This window comes from Ursus arctos, unplaced genomic scaffold, assembly GCF_023065955.2.
Source record: "Ursus arctos isolate Adak ecotype North America unplaced genomic scaffold, UrsArc2.0 scaffold_29, whole genome shotgun sequence".
Taxonomy (NCBI): domain Eukaryota; kingdom Metazoa; phylum Chordata; class Mammalia; order Carnivora; family Ursidae; genus Ursus; species Ursus arctos.
Window position 1 is genome coordinate 3764292 of NW_026622974.1, and position 22055 is coordinate 3786346.

Genomic DNA, 22055 nt, shown 5'->3' on the forward strand with positions numbered 1-22055 from the left:
GAGATGCTGATATGTGATGGTTTGGTATAATGCCCAGCACATAATGATGCAAGATAATGTCATCCACTCTTCGTAACATGAAGTTGCTTCTGGGGCGCCTGGGTGGTGCAGTCTGTTGAGCGTCCAACTCTTGGTTTCTGCTCCAGTTGGGATCTAGGGTTCATGGGGTCAAGCCCTGCATTGGGCTCTGCACTTGGCCAGGAGTCAGCTGGAGATTCTCTCTCCCTCTGCCACTGCCCCCCCTCCCAATCAATCAGTCTTTAAAAAAATTGCTTCTATCTCACCTGCCTTGCAAGATTGTTGAACAGGTTAAAAATAAAAAGATCAAGTTTATGAGAACATTTTGTGCCATCTAACTAAAGTACTATGCAAATATATCCCCCCACCAAGTGGGTATCACTTACCCTACTTTGTAGGGAAGAGAACCAAGGAAGAAGTAGCATGATTTTCCCAACATCACACAAATTGATGAGAATAGGAACAGAAACCAGCTTGGGGGCTCCTCGGACTAGCCTCTTCTCACTGGAACTCTGTCCGTGTGGAGGTGTGGCAGAGACGCGCAGTCTGTTTCTACGCCAGAGTGTGTGTAAACGCCGCACCTTACAACTGCACCTCTACTGTCCGGGACTGCGTCCGACGTTGGCAGGCTCCCCAGTGCCCTTTTCAGAGCTAGGCTCCCTCTCTGAATTGTGGCATTCAAAATTGGCTGGTCTTTTCCAGCCAGTGGGGTTCTCCAGTAGCTCTCCAACTCTGTTGTTGCTCCCCAAGTTTGCATGACTGCTTTTCAGCCTGCCTCCTGCCCGCTTTGAGTAGTCTCTTCTGGGTGACTGTTCTGCATCCACAATGATGGTGACATTCACCTAATTTGATCCTCACAGGAAGACAAAAATTTTATCCTAATTTTATAGGTGAGGACACTGAGGCTCAGAGTTGAAATGACTCACTCAAAGTCCTATGAATTAGTTACAGCTGAACCAATAACCATCTTCAAAATCCTAGCTCAGTACCCTTCCTCCTCTGCAGTGGGTTACTCTGTGATGAGTTCCAGTTCAATTTAAGTCCCTGTGGATTCAAGGAATAGAGATTCCCACTCCCCCAGCTCCCTGCAAGAGGGAAGGGCTTATTTTCATTTTTAAAGACACATGGCCTGAACTACTCCTAGAACTGGAAAAGTGGGTTCAAAGCAGCCTTAGGGACTGGATACCTTCTCCAGTTTTGAGGCCACACAGGGTCTCTCTAATGGTGAGCTTTCCCTGCTTACAAATAGCCTCTGCTCCCCCAGAACTCTGCCTTGCGCGTGGCCATTGCTGGTTGCCTCTGGCTCACTGAGTTTCCCCCTGCATACCCTCAAATATGGAGATTTGATTTGGTCCTCACATTTTCCTGGTCAAGATATATTGTATATCACCAAGCAGACTATGGGCCTAATAGTGTGGGATCAGGTGCCAGACCAGGTCCAGTTAACTGGGGGCCAAGGGGAGAGTCATTGTAAGGGGCAAAACCAGGTCTTGACAGCAGTGGGGCCGTAGACGGGGTTCTTTGCCATGGTGTGTAGGCAAGGACAGCGTTCTGCAGCCTGACCCCGCCATTATGGGCCTCTTCCCTACTACCTAAACTTTCAAACATCTGACTTACTGTAAGATGAGTAGGAGGCCAAATGATTCTAGGCAGTTGATGCCAGTACACCTTGCTTTATATTCAGGAAGGATAAAAGTCTGTGAGTCATATGCTTCTAACTTATACTTTGATTGCACCAGTTGTTCTGTTTTTTAAAAGTCAGCCCTTTTCCCTTGATTGTGATGGTTTCACAGGTATATACTTATCTCTAAAGATACAACTCACCAAGTTGTATACGTTAAACGCGTACAGCTTTTTATATGTCATTCATAGCTCAATGAAGGGATTTTTAAAAATGCCGATTTCTGCTAAATATAAAGTCACACAGGCAGAGGAAGTAATGACCTAAAACAGCCCAAAGCAGGCATCAGTGTGGTAAGGGTATGTGTGCTGCGATGCAAAGCAAGCATGTAAAGCTGTTCTGGCCTTCTCAACTCAAACGGAAGCATTAAACGCTTACCTTGGGGCAGGGGGTGGGGTGGGAAGGATCCTCTCTCTTATGTAAAGGAAATAATCAGTACTTTGGTTCTTTTATGCAGGGATGTCTGTGATCCAGAGATCATCTACGGTGCACTTAGGAACATCTTATTCAACTTCTTAACATGTCTTCTTAGTTGTGTTTTGCTTGTGTCAACATTAAAACTCGTGCTCATTCCCAGGGCACACCTCAGCTGGCTGGCCGTGACTGAGGAAGGTAGACTGGGGGTCTGTGAACTCCAAGAGGCTTTATTTACACACACACGCGCACACACAAATGGATAAGCATACCTGGAAGAGTAGAGGAAGTTAATCGATTTATTTCTAGTAGTATTATTTATAATTAATCAATTTAACAAATCGTTGCCGAGCACCTGATATTGCTGGGGGAGGCAGTGGTGGTAAGGGGGTTCAGGTTATTAATAAAACATGACCTTTGCTCTTCCCAATGGTGAAATTAGATCAAGTCCCAGGCCCCTGTAGGTTCTTTCTAAGTACTAATTGACAGGAAGGAGTGTTGGGTCTTTATATACCCTCTTCCCTATGGATAATACAGTGTGGAATAGTATCTTCTACATGGGGCTCACGAGTACTGAATGAATAAATATAAACGTAGGAAAACGTCTTTGGATTGGACATGTGAACCTCCGGAAGCCGAATTTAGATTTACAACACAGCTACATACACACTGCTTCTAGAGGGATAGCTATTTTATTTATACAGAACTGTCTAAAACTGACAGCAAAATATTAAAGTAAAATCCCCCCCCCCCCGCCAAAGAACCTAGATCAAGGTCTTGAACAGGTATGCCCCACTTAAATTGTGTAGAAAACCCAGAACTTTCAATTTCTCCTGAAGTTTTTCTTTCAAGATTTATTTATTGGGGCTCCTGGGTGGCACCCCGAGTTTGTTTTTAATCGTTAAAAAGTAAACACGCTCTGGAATTTGGAAATCGGGACTAGCAATGCATATACACCAGGGTGGACGGGACTTTGTGGCGAGTGTGTGATACTGAGCCCCCTCCAAGCTGCGCTCTGGGCAGTATGGTGTAGAGACCACCAACCCACCAAGGGGCTCATCCTATCTTTGCAGCAGAAATGTTATGTCCTGGCCTCCAGGATGTGTGTAGGGGGTGCTTTAGTGAGCCATTCAATCTCATCGGCAGACCTCTAAACTGGTCTAAGAAACCAACTAACAGGTAAGTTAGCATTTATCCAGCATTGAGAAGTCACTTCAGTGGCTAGAAAGAAGGAATGTTTAAGCCAAATGAAACTCAAAAAGATAACATTTTATTTTCAGAGCAGCTGATGCGGTATCGAATCAGGTTTTCACAAATAAACAGGACAGTGTCTATTTGCTTACATCTCTGTTTGATGAACGCCTATCTGTAGGAACTGTAATAAATGTCCGAGAAGGCTAATGCCCGGAATCTTTTAAGTAAAATTCTTCTGGCTCTCCTTCTGAAAAAAGGATTGTGAGAACTTAAAAAAATGCTTTTCACTCAGGGGGAAAATCAAGCTAGAATGCCTCAGTGTTGTTTTGAAGGAATGCACCTTTTTAGGACAAGTCTATAAAACATCTTTATTTGTCACATATGATGTTTAAATATAACTTTGCTTTCAAGCTTCAAACTTTTTTTTTAAACCCCTGGTAAAATAAGACTTTTGGTTCACCTTAACAAAAACTGACCTAGGAAGAAACATTTTTAGCAAAATGTATTATAAAATTCACTAGAAAATACTGTCCTCTTTTTGCCAAAATGTTACATAAAATCCTTATTAAAAATACACACGTTACAAAAGAAAAAATGGTGAAGATGCTAATACATAGTGCTCTGGATACGGGCCAAGGGACCTGCATTCCGGGGAACATACAGTTAAGTACACTAAATATTCTGATGTCAACTTATAATAGTGCAAACCTGAATAAATTACATCCTGAAATGGGAACGCATGCAAGTCATTTGCTGAGAACAGAACATAACGAAGTCAGAACAGGAAGCAATCACAACACTATTTAAAAATGTTTTCGTTTTTATTACATTAATTTTTTTCAAAAATACTTTTCTTTACAATAGAACTCCTAGAAAATATTTACAACCTTCCTCTAATAAAATATAACAGCAGTTAAATATATTTGAAAATAAGATGGGTTTTTCCATAAAATATATCTGTTAACTTTTTATATACAAGCTTTCTCAAAGAGGTCTAAATTCACTAATGAAAAACCATCTGATAGTAAACAGTAACGGTGTTGAAGACATTAATCTTTAGGAAGAGAAGTTCTTTGGGGTGGGGAGGGTGAGGGAAGCCAGGACACCACACGTACATGCAGGCGGAATCATCTCAGAAGAAATGTAAGTGCAATATTTTACCATGAAGTCAATTTTCTAAGTTGATGTTGTCAAGAGATACTACTCCAGGAATTTGAACTGTCTCGTTAAGGAGGAGTTCTTTGGTTATTTCAAGTCAAAGATGCTTACGTTATACTGCATGAAAAATCAAAATTAAATTGTGCATTACATTTTTGCCTTGGCAACTCCGTTTATTTTTAATGTTTAAAACTGGAACGGCTGGGCAAGTCTCCAAACACAGCAAGTACATTTGCTTTATAAACATGTTTCTGGGTGTTTGCTTCTCTGATAGAGAAGGCTTCATAGACCCGAGAGCAGACCCATTCCAGAATCACGCTCAGAAGCCGGCGCACGCAGAGGGAAGCAGTCACCGGGACAAGACGCAATCGGCTGATCTTACGGGATGGTTCTGGAACAATTCTGCCACAAAGTTGCTGCACACTGTCTAAGCAGTTCTAACTCGAAAACACGAGAGTATAACCTGTCTCAAATGACAGCAAATAAAACCTTTCTTTTGGCCTATAGGGAAGGGTGAATGAAACCTCCAAGACTTTTTTTTTTCCTCCCCGAAACGAAAAGAACCTTTATATTTATCTTCTGTCCATGGCTTTCCTGAGATTCAGAGAACACTGCCTATGCGGGGCCACGGTGGGCCACGAGTGCGTGCTAAAATGCTTCTGCCAGAGTCAAACTTAAAAGATGCTCACATCCTGTCCTCATGCTTCGGCTGACATTCTAATGTCAAGCTATTAATTAATGTACCAGCAAAGTAGCCTGGCACGATGGCACCCACCTACACAAGCTGGGGGAACCAGCCTTCCTGGGGTGGGGCAAGGCCTGAAAGCCCTCCTTCCAAAAGTCAGGCAGCATTAATGCTCAAGGGGAAGCCGCCAGGGGCAGTCCTCTCTGCTGGGCTGCGTCCCAGTCTGAAGACACTCATTTGCCCTAACGGGGGAGGGGACAGTCTGACTCGGCTCAAAAGCCTGAGCTAAATGCCATTTTTGAAGGATTACAGGCTTATTACCTTCAAGTACAAACAGCAACCCTGCTACAGGGACAGGAGGAAGCAGAGCAGAGTTCTGTAGCTTGAAGAATTCTAGAAGCGCTTTGGTAAATGACTTGAATGAATACATTCCTTGTTTGAATGCAAATATTGGTAGCTGAAGTGGTATCTGAAACCACTATTATTGGCCTTTAATGCTATTTCACTTGTATTTGCTATTAAATTGGTTAGGAAACAGTCCAGCAAAGGTGAATGACAGCAAAATCCCCGTGAATGAGGTTTCACAGTCATTCCAAGTGACACAAAGTAATTCCAGAACTCCATGGACCATTAACAGTGTTGCAAAAAACAATGGGCTCTTCCAGTCTAGTTTTTGGGCAAAAGAACACTTCTCGGTGTTCTGGAATGTGTGCCCCTCAACCACTCTCCCTAAACAGCCCCGGCAACCCCAGAGTTGGGGTTATTTTCCTCTAGACGGCTCACGCCGAGACATGGCTCTGCCAACCCACGAATTGGAGCCACCTAGTTCCCCAGGGGAGCACGGAAGAGGAAGCACTTGCGCTAGGAACCAGGTCCTCAGTAAAGCGTGGCCTTGGAGTGAAAGCCTGAAATCGTACAGTACGCCTGGAAACAGGCCAACGGTGAGAGGTGAGACAGGGAGAAAACTCATTTTCACATTTGGTCAACTTTCCAAATGGTGTACGTGCTAGGGGAAAGCCGTGTAACACAAGGGCTTGCTTTGCTCACTGGAAAGCTATCCCTTAGCACAGAATCTTCTGGCAGAGACTCCAAGTTCACTGCAAACTACAGAATGAGGTCAGAACAGAACAAAAATAACTCTTAGTGGGGAAGGGTGGCCCAAGGCCCCAACACGACGAGGGTAGCCTGCTTCACACACGCATACACACCCACACGCTCACGGCAAGCTTTGGGGTCAAAGGCAGCGAGGATGGTGGACATCTGAAAGCAAAAGAACATTGAAGGTCAGGTTTATTCCCTGCCAGGAATGAGTTCGTGGGAATGTAGCCCAGATGAAACACCTCTTAAATAGAGTTGTGCCAATTATTTATTCCCTCCAACCTCCCACAGAAACATTGATTTTTTTAAATAAAAGGAAAGAAACTGAAAAAAAAAATTTTTTTTTTCTCTAAACCTGAATGAAACGACCACTTTTTTAAACAGGTAGTTTAAAATGGTTACAAAACGAGCAGGGAGTCCCGGTTTCCTGATTAACGAAGACGTTGGCCGTGGGTGTTGGCTGTCTCTGCGTGACAAGCGGGAGCCTTACAGTTCCGCGTCACCCTGAAGCAAAACCGAATCTTGGTCATCCAAGAGGAGATCCGTGTCCACGACCTCGGCCTCTTCCATGACGCCTCCCAGCTGCTGGACAACGTCGCCATCGAGGATGTCCACGTCCTTCATGGGTTTGATGAGGCTCAGCTGGTCCAGGGGCAGCAGCCCCGGCGTCCCCGCAGGCCCCGTAGTCCTCTCGATGGTGGCGGCCATCTCGGCGGCAAAAGCCGCCTTCTGAGCCTTTTGTCTCTGCTGTTCCTCCTGCTGCCTGTGTGTTTTCATGTGTGCATTTCGGCTCTTGATCTTGAAGAAGACTCTAAAAATGAAGCAAAAGCAGCACGTGAAAGGTGGGAGATGGGAGTTCTCGGAAATCTGGGCGTCCTGAAGGGAATAGGGGCTGTGTGGTCTAACATCTGGTTTGGGGGGCTTTGACAAGAGTCCCCGGGTCCCCTAGGACCTCCTGCCCTGTGACTTGTGGCCTCTCCTCTCCAAGCTTTACCAGGGAAAGCGGGTGGGGACAGTGTCAGGCTTCCTCCCCGTGACAATGGAGGATGGATTCTCAAAGGTCTTCCCGTCCACCCGTGGTCCGCAGCACGTGTCTTTCTCCTCCGTTAGCTTCCCCGTCTCTCCTCATCACAACCCGAGAATCCCTCAATCATGCTGCTGGGCTCTGACAGTTCCCATAATAAAACCCATCACCGGCATTTGCTTCTCTCCCTGCTCTTCCACAGGCAAATTTCTTGAAGGCTCTGCCTGGTCCTTCACACTTGGTATATTCCTCTTTCCTCCACCCTCTCCAGCTGGACTCTTGTACCCTCCACTGCAGCTCCAACCTTCTTCTCAAGGTCACCAGTCACTCTCTGTGGCCAAATCCAATGCCCCCCATTCCATCTTTATTGTACTTGCCTTCTGAGCTGCACCCACCACTCCTTTTCGCCTAAGACCCCTTCTCGTTGGCCATTATACTATCATAATTTCTACCTTTTAGGTTTAGAAGGAAATAGTAGCTCTCAGTTGTGGGTAATTTTGCCTCCCCAGGGGCACTGGTGACGTCTGGAGACATTTCTGACTGTCACAACTCGAGGGGAGGATGGTATTTCTCGAGTCCAGTGAGCAGAGGCCAGGGGCATGGCTACGTATCGTATAGTGCGGAGGGCGGCCCCTTTTTCCCCAAACAAGGACTTATCAGACCCAAATGTCACTGCTGTGGTTGAGAAACTCCGAGACAAGGGGCCCACAAACGATGGTCAGTGGACCAAATCCAGCCCGCTGACTTTTTCTAAATGAAGTTTTACAGGAACACGGCCAAGTCTATTTGTGTATGGCCCGTCTACAGCTGCTCCGCCCGCAAACATACAGCTGAAGAGCCGTGACACAGACCGTACGGCCTGCAAAGCCTGAAATATTTCTCCCTGAACCTTTTCCAGAAACCGTTTGCCCAGATGTGAGGCTGCCTCTTTTGGGAGAGGGGGTGGCACGAACACCCCGCATTCATTCGTGAGCTCATGAAGGGAAATGGAAAAAAAACCCTCTGATTTCGAAGACAAGCGGACTTGATGAATCACAATTGCACATATTGAAACCGTTTCATGTAATGAACATAATTTCAGCAGCTAAAACAGGCGCTCGGCAAACATTTGCCTGTTATTCCTACTCCGGAAAACCAGAGAAAATATTTCTATTCTCCACAAAATCGTAACTGGAGTTATGGTATTAAAAGGTCCCAAGCAACATAAAAACAAGACAAGAAAAACACTTAATGGATGTCACTGAGAGAGAGAGCCAGAAAGCACAAGATGCTAATTCTGGTCTGAAAATGTCCTTTGTCTCCACCTGGTGGAATAAGGAGTTGCAGCCTGTGTGGAGCCCACGAGTGTGTGTTGGCTCCCCTCAGGGGACAGGTGGGAGATAAAGAGCATCAGCCTGGAGACGGTTCCTTTCGTCAAGTCAGGAAGCCTAATGATCCATCTGGGGGGCTCACCTCCCCATGGTAGGATGCAGGGGATACCTTGTCCCGGCTCCGCAGGGTATGAGAACGCGGGGCAGCCACACTAGAGCCATCTCCCCCATCTCTGTGCCTCACGGAGAGAAGATGCCGCTAATTCCCCCTCACCGTGGCGCGTCCAGCGCCGCCAGACGGAGTCAGGTTTACTCAGAGGCTGAGAGAGCCGGCCTGGGTCCGGCTGCACGGCCTGAATCCCGACTCAGATGTGCGCTGTGACAAACACCTCACCCTTTCTGTGCCTCAATTTCTCGGCTTGTCAAAAACAGCTACTGAAAATGCCTACCCTATCGCGCTCAAGATTCCATTAATCAATACCTGTGCAGGTCCTTTAAAACCGTGCCAGGCAAACAGCACCTGAGAAATGGCAGGGGCTAGCAAGTTGTCGGGAATAGCCTCACGAGTATTACCAGCGAGGTCCCGGCTGGCCTCAGTCACACAACGAAGGGTGCTAAAGGAAGTCACTCCCGGCAACCCCTCCAGGTCAGGCGGACTCGCTGAGAAGTGGGGTTCTGCCCTGGACGCCGTGGGAGGGAACCGTCACTGATACTTTCCACCTCAGATAAGCAGACCAACAGGATGGAGCAGTGGTCAGGAGCCCGGGCTCTGGCCTTCAACAGAGATAGGTCCAAATCTCAGCTCCGCTCCCATCGAGGGTGTGACCTGAGGCCAGTCATTTTACCTAACTTTCAGTCTTTATTTGTATGACCAGGATAAAAACCACCTCTGCATCACATGGAGTTTCTGTGTGAGGTGTCTGAGCGCTCGTGCATAGAGCATGTCACAAAACACGTGCTCAGCAAGTGCTGGATGCTACTATCACTGCCTACTGTCAGTTTTCCTTAGTTGTCTTAAATTAGACTTAAAACGACAGGCATGACAAATAGGCTTTATCTCCTGAGTCAACCCCAACCATTGGTTGTGCCTGCTTGATGCATTCACGTGCAAAAGATCTGAGGTCCTGTCTTAAGATGACAGCGAAGGGTGTAGCAATCGGTTAGTGATGTCTGCCCCAGACGCAGGACGGGGCCAGCAGTGGGAGGATAGTTCCTGCTAGGTGTTTCAGAGCCAGTCTCAAATCACTCAGCGGGAATGCAAGGAGAGCAACACTTGTGAACATGGTTTGGGTGTGAAGGGATGGAGTGGGAACAGAGTCCTACCCATCATTTCTTAAAAAGGAGTGAAGTTTTTGTTACTAGAGGTTTGCCCTGAAGTCGTCTGTCCTTATTAGGCATGAGGATATCAGAATGACCATATTCTGAGTCAGAGACGAGGTCCACCCACCCTGAGGCTCCGTGCAGACTGCAAGGATGATATGAGGGAGTATCTGGAAACACTGGGTTCTTTTTTCTAGCTGAAGAAACCTCAGACCATCTTGGCCCGGTCTCCACAGAGCAATTATTCATCACAAACTCAGATTCGGTCCCTGGTCCAATTGCACGTACTTGCCACACTCCTTGCAGGGGAAGATGGTAGTGGGGTCTGTCTCGCCGCTGGTGGTGCTGTGAGAGGGGGAGCTCTTCACCGAGCAGTACCCACTCTGGGCGCTGCCCGGCTTCTGCTTCCCGGAAGGGACGGCCCCCCGGGCTTTGGTCACCTGGTTGGTGCCACCGTGGATGCGAGCGTGGCCGTTCAGTGCCTGTCGGGAGCTGAACACCTGGGGAAGAAAGGGAGTGACATGACATCTACAGTCCTGAAAAGGAAATTAGGGTTATTAGTTACTCAATGGTGAAACACATGATACTTGAAACAGTGTCTAATGACGGGGCGCGGGGGTTTTACGTAAGCAAACTTTGGACACAGGCATGAAAAGGTCAAGGTCAAATACTACCACCACAAACACCATGCCCGTAAAAAACCACATTGTTGTTACACCTGGAGGACAAGAAACACTGTGGCACAGTCTGAAGGACAAAGCTCCTGTCTAGCAGTCGGGGGGCTGGGGGGCGAGATCCAGCATCCCTGTCTCACAGGGAGGGCCGCTGGGCCATTTCCCCGCTGCACACTTGATTTTTCCCCCATCTGTAAGGTGACGGAGTTGACCAGCTCTCAAACTCTTTTTTTTAAGTTGAAAATGGCCTCCCCTCCCCTGCCCTCCCCCCTTTTCTTTCCTCCTTCCCTTTCCTTTCTTTCTCTTACTTTAAGAAAAACAGAACAAAACAAAACAAACCAGGTCTTGCTCAAAAGCTCCAAGTGAAAAGCAGAGGTGCTTTGGCTGCAATAGAGCCAGCACCCCCGAAGGGAGCCTATTTGCTCAGCTCTGTCTCTGCACCATGGAAAGCCCTAGCACCCCAAGAAACACAGTTGGAAAGACACTGATAAATTCTGTTTATTATATCCAAGCCTCAATCAGTGGCCAACTGTCGAAGCAATGTTTCAGACTCCCGAATTTTCCTGTGGGACGATAAAAAGGGGCAGGACCTGGACAGTCTTTAGAAACTTGCCATAAAGCAGGCCCTCCTGACCTCAGTACGACTGACATTTGGGGCTGGATAGTTTTTGGTGGAGGGGGGGCCGTGTGAAGTAGGACGTTTAGCAGCGCCCCTGGCCTCTTCCCAGGAGAGACCAACAGCGCCTCTCCAAATGTGACAGAAATATCTCCGGACATTGCCACATGTTCTTGGGGAACAAAACCATTCCCAGTTGAGCACCGCTACTGTAAAGAGATACAATCCACTCCCCTGAATTTGAAGACCCCCAACTTCCAGCTTGTTAAACACATCAGCCAACAGGCATACCCACGGAGCCGTAGGTGGTTTGCTCTGGGTGAAATTCCTGAGTTCTGTTTACGGCCTTCCTGGGGAAAAAATAAAGCTATGGCTGATTGAGCAACCAAAACCTCCATAGGCTCAGGCAAGGAATAAGACCAACATGCTTTTTCCCTGTGAATTTTAAAAATCATTAAAAAAATATCCAGCTTGCCGAGCATTTCTGATGGGGAAAAGTGAAAGATGACTTCCCACTCAGTCAAGAAGCTACCGTACACAACTATGAGTTGATGAAACAGGGAATTTCTAAACAAATTCACCCAGAAATGCTGTCATTTAAAGTTACATCTTAACCATCCCTGAGAGGAAGAGCTCTACACAAAATGGAAATGACTCGGTGATGCTTCCAGGTCATTAAATATCAAAGAGAGAAACAAGCTAGCAATTTCTTATGTTCTCTTCGAAGCTAATGCAAAATGTATATATCTTTTTTCCTTACTTTTTCATTTTCTTTCTCAAATGTAAAATGAAGTGAATTTTTGCTTTGGTATCTAAATATTTTAAAGACTATTGCCTTTTCCATCTAAGTGACAGATTCATCCAGCAGCATTCTAGAAGACAGTATTGTCCTGTATAATATACAAGCAAAGATAAACACCAGCTTGGAGAAAACAGGGTTTCTTGTAAGGGAGTAACATTCTCATTTTTTGAGTAATACCTGTAGAACTCACCTGTACAGGTGTGCCTGGCTTTAAGAAATCTAATGGGAAAAGTTCAACAATTCAGACTAGAGGGGGACGGGTGGGGGTCTGAAAGTCTTAAGTTAACAGCTTAAAAAAAATATACCCTTTAAAATCCACTGGGAGCCTTAGACCAATCAGTATAGGTTCGTAAGGCCTTCCTTAGTGCTAAGAATGATCAAACGGTGCATCTGTTTTATTTTAGCTGAATAACATTTCCAACGTACTTGAAAAGTCCTGGGTCAAATAATTATACAGACTCCCTTTCAGCTTGTTCACATGATTAATTTGCTTAGTAAAAATATTTTTTTGGTTCTCCCCAAAGAATACAAGGATAAACTTTGGCTACATCTTTGTAATGACTTTCTCAAATTTCAAATTAATGACACTTGAGAGAATTAAGATGGCAGAGGAGTAGGGGACCCCTTTTTCAGCCGGTCCCCCGAGTCGAGCTGGATAGGTACCAGACCAGCCTAAACAACCACGGAACCAGCCTGAGACGCAGGAAGACGCATCTGGATCTCTACAAATGAACACCTCCAGCGCTGAGTATTGAGGTACGAAGCAGGGAGCCGTGAAACCTCGCACAGATATCGGAAGATAAACGGAAGGGGGAGGGAGCCGCCGCGTTCGGGCGCCGGGAAGCGGTAGCCACTTGCACGGGAGAGCGGGCGGGCTCGAGGTCGGCACCCGCAAAACAGCAGACTGAGACCGTGAGCCGGGTGCGCGCGCCACCAGGCATCTCGCGGAACCCCGGAATCCCGGTGCGCTCACTGGATCCAGACTGAGACCGGGAGATCCGGGAGCGCGCGCGGGGCGGCTGGCGGCTGGCGGCGTTAGAAACACAAAGGACAGAGACGCGCCGGCCCTGGAAGTGAGGGCTGGGACGCCGGGTGTGGGGCGCACATCCCGGGACGCTGCGGGGTTGAGCAGCACCAACAGTAACAGAGTTAAAGTGGCCAGAACATTAGTAGAGAACGGGCCTCAATCCTTCTGTTCTGTGACAGAGGCTGAGATTAGGCCGCTGCTGCTCTGACTCTCAGAAGAGGCACAGCAAACCGCCAGGGAAAGCCGCCAGAGAACAAAAGCCTGGAAATACCGGCTCAGGGAGTGCCCATCGCCATCCCCCCTCGCAGGGGACACGGAGACTCTACCCAAACAGGGCTGCCTGAGTATCGGGGCAGCAGGCCCCTCCCCCAGAAGGCAGGCTGAAAAATCAAGAAGCCCACAACCCGAGGCGCCTGGGTGGCGCAGTCATTGAGCGCCTGTCTCCAGCTTAGGGCATGATCCCGGCGTTCTGGAAAGGAGTCCCTCATCGGGCTCCTCTGCTGGGAGCCTGCTTCTTCCTCTCCCACTCCCCTGCTGCTATTCCCTCTCTCGCTGGTTGGCTGCCACATAAATAAATAAATAAAATCTTTAAAGAAGAAGCCCACATCCCTAAGATCCCTATAAAACAAGGGGCACGGCCTGGGACCCAGTCAATAATTTGGGCTCTGGACAACCCCGCAACCTCTCCTCATCAGAATGACAAGAAGGAGAAGCCCCCGCCCCAACAAAGAAAAGACAGTGAGTCTGTGGCCTCTGCCACAGAAATAATGGATATGGATGTAACCAAATTATCAGAAATGGAATTCAGAGTAACAATGGTCAAAATGATGAGTAGAATTGAAAAAACTATTAACGAAAAGGTTACTGAGAATATAGAATCCCTAAGGACAGAAATGAGAGCGAATCTGACAGAAATTAAAAATTCTATGAGCCAAATGCAGGCAAAACTAGAGGCTCTGACGGCCAGGGTCACAGGAGCAGAGGAACGGGTTAGTGAATTGGAGGATGGGTTAATAGAGGAAAAAACCAAAATAGAAGCTGCTCTTAAAAAAATCCAAGGCCATGAATGTAGGTTACGGGAGATTACTGACTCAATGAAACGATCCAATGTTAGAATCATCGGCATCCCTGAGGGGGTGGAGAAAAACAGAGGTCTAGAAGAGATATTTGAACAAATTGTAGCTGAAAACTTCCCTAATCTAGCGAGGGAAACAAACATTCGTGTCCAAAAGGCAGAGAGGACCCCTCCCAAGCTCAACCACGACAAACCTACGCCACGTCACGTCATAGTGCATTTCACAAATATTAGATCCAAGGATACAGTATTGAAAGCGGCCAGGGCAAAGAAATCTCTCACGTACCAAGGCAAAGGCATCAGAATTACGTCAGACCTGTCTACACAGACCTGGAATGAGAGAAAGGGTTGGGGGAGCATTTTTAAAGCTCTTTCAGAGAAAAACATGCAGCCAAGGATCCTTTATCCAGAAAGGCTGTCATTCAGAATTGATGGAGAAATAAAGACATTTCAGAATCGCCAGTCACTAACCAATTTCGTAACCACGAAACCAGCCCTACAGGAGATATTACGGGGGGTTCTATAAAAGTAAAAAGGCCCCAAGAGTGATACAGAACAGAAAGTCACAGCCAATACAAAGACTTTACTGGCAACATGGCATCATTAAAATCATCTCTCTCAGTACTCAGTCTTAATGTGAATGGCTTAAATGCTCCCATAAACGCCACAGGGTTGCAGATTGGATAAAAAGAAATGACCCATCCATTTGCTGTCTACAAGAGACTCATTTCAAACCCAAAGATGCATTCAGACTGAGAGTAAGGGGATGGAGTACCATCTTTCACACAAATGGACCTCAAAAGAAAGCTGGGGTAGCAATTCTCATATCAGATAAATTGGATTTTAAACTACAGACTATAGTTAGAGATGCAGAAGGGCACTATATTATTCTTAAAGGAAGTATTCAACAAGTGGATATGACAATTATAAATATATATGCCCCCAACAGGGGAGCAGCAAGATACACAAGCCAACTCTTAACCAGAATAAAGAGACATATAAATAAAAATACATTAATAGTAGGGGACCTCAACACTCCACTATCAGAAATAGACAGAACACCCTGGCAAAAACTAAGCAAAGAATCAAAGGCTTTGAATGCCATACTCGACGAGTTGGACCTCATAGATATATACAGAACACTACACCCCAGAACCAAAGAATACTCATTCTATTCTAATGCCCATGGAACATTCTCAAGAACAGACCATGTTCTGGGACACAAAACAGGTCTCAACCAATACCAAAAGATTGAAATTATCCCCTGCATATTCTCAGACCACAACGCTCTGAAATTGGAACTCAACCACAAGGAAAAATTTGGAAGAAACTCAAACACTTGGAGACTAAGAACCATCCTGCTCAGGAATGACTCGATAAACCAGGAAATCAAAAATCAAATTAAACAATTTATGGAGACCAATGAGAATGAAAATACAACAGTCCAAAACCTATGGGATACTGCAAAGGCAGTCGTAAGGGGGAAATACATAGCCATCCAAGCCTCACTCAAAAGAATATAAAAATCTAAAATGCAGTTTTTATATTCTCACCTCAAGAAGCTGGAACAGCAACAGAGGGACAGGCCTAATCCACGCACGAGGAAGCAGTTGACCAAAATTAGAGCTGAAATCAATCAAGCAGAAACCAGAAGTACAGTAGAGCAGATCAACAGGACTAGAAGCTGGTTCTTTGACAGAATCAATAAAATTGACAGACCACTGGCAACACTTATCCAAAAGAAAAGAGAAAGGACCCAGATTATTAAAATTATGAATGAAAAAGGAGAGGTCACGACGAACACCATTGAAACTGGAAGGATTATTAGAAATTTTTATCAACAGCTATATGCCAATAAACTAAGCAATCTGAAAGAGATGGAATCCTTGCTGGAAACCTATAAACTGCCAAGATTGAAACAGGAAGAAATTGATTTCTTAAACAGGCCAATTAATTATGAAGAAATTGAGTCAGTGATAAACAACCTTCCAAATAACAAAACTCCAGGCCCGGACGGTTTTCCTGGGGAATTCTACCAAACATTCAAAGAAGAAATAATACCTATTCTCCTAAAGCTATTTCAAAAAATAGAAACAGAAGGAAAGCTACCAAACTCATTCTATGAGGCCAATATTACCTTGATCCCCAAACCAGGCAAAGACCCCCTCAAAAAGGAGAATTACAGACCGATCTCCCTAATGAATATGGACGCCAAAATCCTCAACAAGATACTTGCTAATAGAATCCAACAGTACATTAAAAGGATTATCCATCACGATCAAGTGGGATTCATACCTGGGATGCAAGCGTGGTTCAACATTTGCAAATCGATCAGCGTGATACATCATATCAACAAGAAAAGACTCAGGAACCATATGATCCTCTCAATCGATGCCGAAAAAGCATTTGACAAAATACAGCATCCTTTCCTGGTTAAAACCCTTCAGGAATAGAAGGTACATTTCTCAATCTCATAAAAGCCATCTATGAAAAGCCTACTGCAAATATTATTCTCAATGGGGAAAAGCTGGAAGCCTTTCCCTTAAGATCAGGAACTCGACAAGGATGCCCACTCTCGCCACTATTATTCAACATAGTACTAGAAGTCCTTGCAACAGCAATCAGATGACAAAAAGGGATCAAAGGTATTCAAATCGGCAAAGAAGAAGTCAAAATGTCTCTCTTCGCAGATGACATGATACTCTATATGGAAAACCCAAAAGAAGCCACTCCCAAACTATTAGAAGTTATAGAGCAATTCAGTAACGTGGCGGGATACAAAATCAATGCTCAGAAATCAGTTGCATTTCTATACACGAATAACGAGACTGAAGAAAGAGAAATTAGGGAATCCATCCCATTTACAATAGCACCAAAAACTATACGTTACCTTGGAATTAACTTAACCAGAGACGTAAAGGACCTATATTCTAGAAACTATAAATCACTCTTGAAAGACATTGAGGAAGACATAAAAAGATGGAAAGATATTCCATGCTCATGGATCGGAAGAATTAACATAGTTAAAATGTCCATGCTACCCAGAGCAATCTACACTTTCAATGCTATCCCGATCAAAATACTGAGGACATTTTTCAAAGAACTGGAACAAATAGTCCTTAAATTTGTATGAAAACAGAAAAGGCCCCGAATCTCCAAGGAACTGTTGAAAAGGAAAAACAAAGCTGGGGGCATCACAATGCCGGATTTCGAGCTGTACTACAAAGCTGTGATCACAAAGACAGCATGGTACTGGCACAAAAACAGACACATAGACCAATGGAACAGAATTGAGAGCCCAGAAATGGACCCTCGGCTCTTTGGGCAACTAATATTTGATAAAGCAGGAAAAAACATCCGGTGGGAAAAAGACAGTCTCTTCAATAAATGGTGCTGGGAAAATTGGTCAGCTACATGCAAAAGAATGAAACTTGACCACTATCTCACACCATACACAAAAATAAACTCCAAATGGATGAAAGACCTCGATGTGAGACAGGAATCCATCAAAATTCTAGAGGAGAACATAGGCAGCAACCTCTACGACATCGGCCAAAACAACCTTGTTCATGACACATCCCCAAAGGCAAGAGAAACAAAAGATAAAATGAACTTATGGGACTTCATCAAGATTAAAAGTTTCTGCACAGCCAAGGAAACAGTCAGAAAAACTAAGAGGCAGCCCTCGGAATGGGAGAAGATATTTGCAAATGACACTACAGATAAAGGACTGGTATCCAAGATCTACAAAGAACTTCTCAAACTCAATACACAAGAAACAAATAAATAAATCAAAAAATGGGCAGAAGATATGAACAGACACTTTTCCAACAAAGACATACAAATGGCTAACAGACACATGAAAAAATGTTCAAAATCATTAGCCATCAAGGAAATTCAAATCAAAACCACAGAGATACCACCTTACACCAGTTAGAATGGCAAAAATAGACAAGACAAGAGACAACAATTGTTGGAGAGGATGTGGAGAAAGGGGATCCCTCCTACATTGCTGGTGGGAATGCAAGTTGGTACAGCCACTCTGGAAAACGTGTGGAGGTCCCTTAAAAAGTTAAAAATTGAGCTACCCTATGATCCAGCCATTGCACTACTGGGTGTTTACCCCAAAGATACAGACGTAGTGAAGAGAAGGGCCATATGCACCCCAATGTTCATAGCAGCAATGTCCACAATAGCTAAATCGTGGAAGGAGCCGAGATGCCCTTCAACAGATGACTGGATTAAGAAGCTGTGGTCCATATATACAATGGAATATTACTCAGCTATCAGAAAGAACGAGTTCTCAACATTTGCTACAACATGGACGGCACTGGAGGAGATAATGCTAAGTGAAATAAGTCAAGCAGAGAAAGACAATTATCATATGATTTCTCTCATCTATGGAACATAAGAACTAGGATGATCGGTAGGAGAAGAAAGGGATAAAGAAAGGGGGGGTAATCAGAAGGGGGAATGAAACATGAGAGACTATGGACTATGAGAAACAAACTGAGGACTTCAGAGGGGAGGGGAGTGGGGGAATGGGATAGGCTGGTGATGGGTAGTAAGGAGGGCACGTATTGCATGGTGCACTGGGTGTTATACACAACTAATGAATCATCGAGCCTTACATCGGAAACCGGGGATGTACTGTAGTATGGTGACTAACATAATATAATAAAAAATCATTAAAAAAAATTAATGACATTTGAATGAGTAACACTTGATGGAATACGAAATGCAAAACCTTCCAGACAGGTGAGATGGCCAGGAACGGGGGGCAAGTTGTTATAAAAGGGCAAGCCTTTTCTGTGGGCTCCCTGCAGGGCATTTCAATGCCTGCTTACAGGGCAGGACCCAGTGTCACAAGGCCCTGAGGGGTGGAGGGGCACCAAGAAACACGGGGTGTAAGTTCTGGAGGCCAAGGCTCATTGCAGAACCATGCATGGTGGCTCTGAAGAGCTCTGGATCCCATGCTTCCTGAGGGTAGGGACCTTCTCTGCGGCCCCTGAGTGCCCAGCACAGCAACATCTGCTGGCTGAACGAGTAAGGAAACGAAAAGACAGCGGAAAAAACACACAGCAATGTGGCATTCTCTTTGTGAAACTTTCCTTGCTGCAACTGCACCCTTTCTAAAATGCATTGCCTTAAAGCCAGGCACAGCCCATCGCCCTCCTAGTCCCAGGTCCCCGAAGGACGCAGCGACACTTACAGCCCCGCAGTTGGGCATCTCACAGATGAAGGAGCCGGAGGGCTGGCCGAGGGCCTGCAGCGGTGGCCCCTCCGCGGGAGCCAGCACGGGGCCTGGCGGTGGTTCGGGAGACTTGGGCACTTCGCTCTCCTCTTCTCTGGCGGATTTCCTATCTTCTTCCGGGTCCTCGTCCTCCTCTAACTCCTCTTCTTCTTCACTCGTCTGGTGGTGAGGCAGTAAAAGCAAGAGAGGGGACATCCCCAAATGGCACTTTTAGTGATAAACAGAGCCACCAGCCAGAGGAGGAGAGAGGGGCTGAACACGGGGGCATTCTTTCTGCCTAAGGGATTGTGACAGAGCCCTATGGGGAGGGCTATGGACTCTACCAGGTCAGTCACTGGGCGCTTAAGGCTTTGAGGTCGAGGAAGTCCCCCTGCCCCACTCTGGGTCCCCTCATCACTTATATAAAAATATGCTAAGGCAGGGAGGAGAGATTTCTGTGTGTAGAGTTTCTCCCCCTTGTTCAAGACCAGCAGACCTTGAAACGAATTAAAACTCACTTGTGAGCAGCTCTGTCTCCCCAAGAGAGGGTTTTCAAGCAGCAACGATACAGTGGAAACCCCTCTGGAGAGACACTAAAAGCCCATATAATGATTTGTTTCCAGGCCTTAGGATACATTTCCATGCAAGATGCCCCACATATCTGGTCTGACCCATGGCCTGTAGAAAGCATGGGACCCATGGTGCTCTGATGGGCTCCTGCTTGCTCTTGTCAAAAAAGAATCCAAGAGTGAACAACGACTTTGTGGAGAGAAAAGGGGAAGGGATAACCCCCCTTACCCTGCTTTTTTTTTTTTTTTTTTTAGACTGTCATCATGGGCTTGGAGAAATGCCTGCTAGAGGCATTCTATGAAAAAGAACATGGAAAATATTAGTAGCCTCGCTGCTACTGTGCCCCCTCCCCCTACTTCAGAACAGCAGCCAGGTGGAGAACAAAGCAGAAAGTCCTGCCTTCCCCAGAGTCGCTGGAGCAGCCCGGCATCCTGCTGTGGGAGGGTTGGGATGGAAGGCAGGGACGCAGGAGGCCCTCAGCCTACTTCTTGTTTAACTGCCTTACTCTGCTTCCTCCGTCCTCACGGAGGGATGCTGGCTCCTCCAGGCTGAGGAATGACTGAGGCTCAGGCTGAGAAAGGTTCTATGTTACATCAATCTCATTCCAGCTTCTGTTTCACAGCCCTTCACAGTTTACAAAGCATTTTCACGTTTGCGGTCTCACCCAACAAGCCAGAAACATCCTCCCATTTTACAGATGAGTAAACAAAAGGCATGTCCTGGTGCCTCCAGCCCTGACAGGCCGGTTGGGTCTGCCAGGCTCTGCTTAAAGCACAGGCGTTCCGGTTTGGTTTATCCCAGACAGTGATGTAACTCTGGGGGCGCCTACCATTCATAGAACCCAGAAGGGAAAATTCCCGAAAAGGACGAAGATTTCTAAGAGTAAAGCAGTGGGGCGCCTGGGTGGCACAGCGGTTAAGCGCCTGCCTTCGGCTCAGGGCGTGATCCCGGCATTATGGGATCGAGCCCCACATCAGGCTCTTCCGCTATGAGCCTGCTTCTTCCTCTCCCACTCCCCCTGCTTGTGTTCCCTCTCTCGCTGGCTGTCTCTTTGTCGAGTAAATAAATAAAATCTTAGAAAAAAAAAAAAAAAGAGTAAAGCAGTACCCTGGGATCCAGAAACCACAAGCTTTCTATCTCCAGTCTGGGTTGGGGGCAGGGGAGAAAGACAATGCCAGTCAGTACGGGGCCTCTGACATTCCCACACTGTTGCACTGCTGTCCGCATTTAATACCGTATACGTGCATATTTGAGATGATGCAGCGACAGGGCGTACTTAAGAAATGGCTTCAGTTTCCAGTGGGTTCATTACGATGAACTAGTAGCGATTACATTTGCTGAAAGACTTCGATGAGTACAGATGTAGGCCTGCTTCATTTTACAGAGTGATTCATGATACAGACCTTGTAGGCCTCTTATGAGTACAGAACACACGGGTTGATTTTACTTAAATGGTCTGATTCCTGTGTGAATCCTCATCTTTGAACCTCAAGGGTTTTCAGGTAAAACTATGTTATGTCAAACTCCTAACGATTCACTCCATTCCTTTCTGGAACTGGAACTCTGTGGACTCAATCTTGGTTTATTAAGCAGGCCATGGTCTATAGCTTGGCACTTAAGATAGATTACACAAGAACTATTAATGACCACAGTGTCTGTTTTACAGTGCTTGTTACAGTTACAATTTTCTCACAATACCATTTTTTTTTGGTTTAAAAACTCTTAGAAAGAGACATTCCATAATAGCCACAAATTTACAGATTAAATTATACTGTACTGTGATTATATACGTCTCTGGAATTTAGATGGGTTTTATTTCAACTGGCAATTTATACATGTTCACAAAATGATTTATCGTCAAGCCATATGGCTTACCGAAGTGACTAAGAGATACAAAGATAGGAGGACAAAAATCCTAACATGTACCACTTTGTATCAACAAGTTGGCCATTTCATGATGTATTGTGAAATGAAACACTGAATAATATTCCAAAATTGGGAGAAGGTGGGCAAATACAGGATGGGGAGGTGGTGATATATTTAACATGGTGCTTAAAACCTTGCATGTCTGCAGTAAGAGTTTCTTGAGGAGAATGATATTCTTATTTCTCAGGCATGCAAATGGAATTCACATTTTGAGACATTTGTAAGTTAAA

The 22055-nt window shown here is 45.7% G+C and overlaps 1 protein-coding gene across 5 annotated transcripts in view; it reads right to left on the reverse strand.

Annotated features, from left to right (window-relative positions):
• Positions 1–4109: 4109 nt before the first annotated feature.
• TRERF1 (transcriptional regulating factor 1) overlaps positions 4110–22055 on the reverse strand; it is a 204378-nt gene continuing 186432 nt past the window's right edge. For 3 of the 5 annotated variants that reach the window (XM_048219616.2, XM_044387223.3, XM_044387222.3), the window contains 3 exons: positions 19309–19509; positions 10191–10438; positions 4110–7059 (listed from right to left, as the gene is read on the reverse strand). In XM_048219616.2, the coding sequence (XP_048075573.1) occupies positions 6735–7059; positions 10191–10438; positions 19309–19509 (774 nt within the window). In that variant the 3' untranslated portion in view covers positions 4110–6734. The remainder of the gene's footprint in view (positions 7060–10190; positions 10439–19308; positions 19510–22055) is intronic. The other 2 variants (XM_026507447.4, XM_026507445.4) reach the window with 1 other exon arrangement.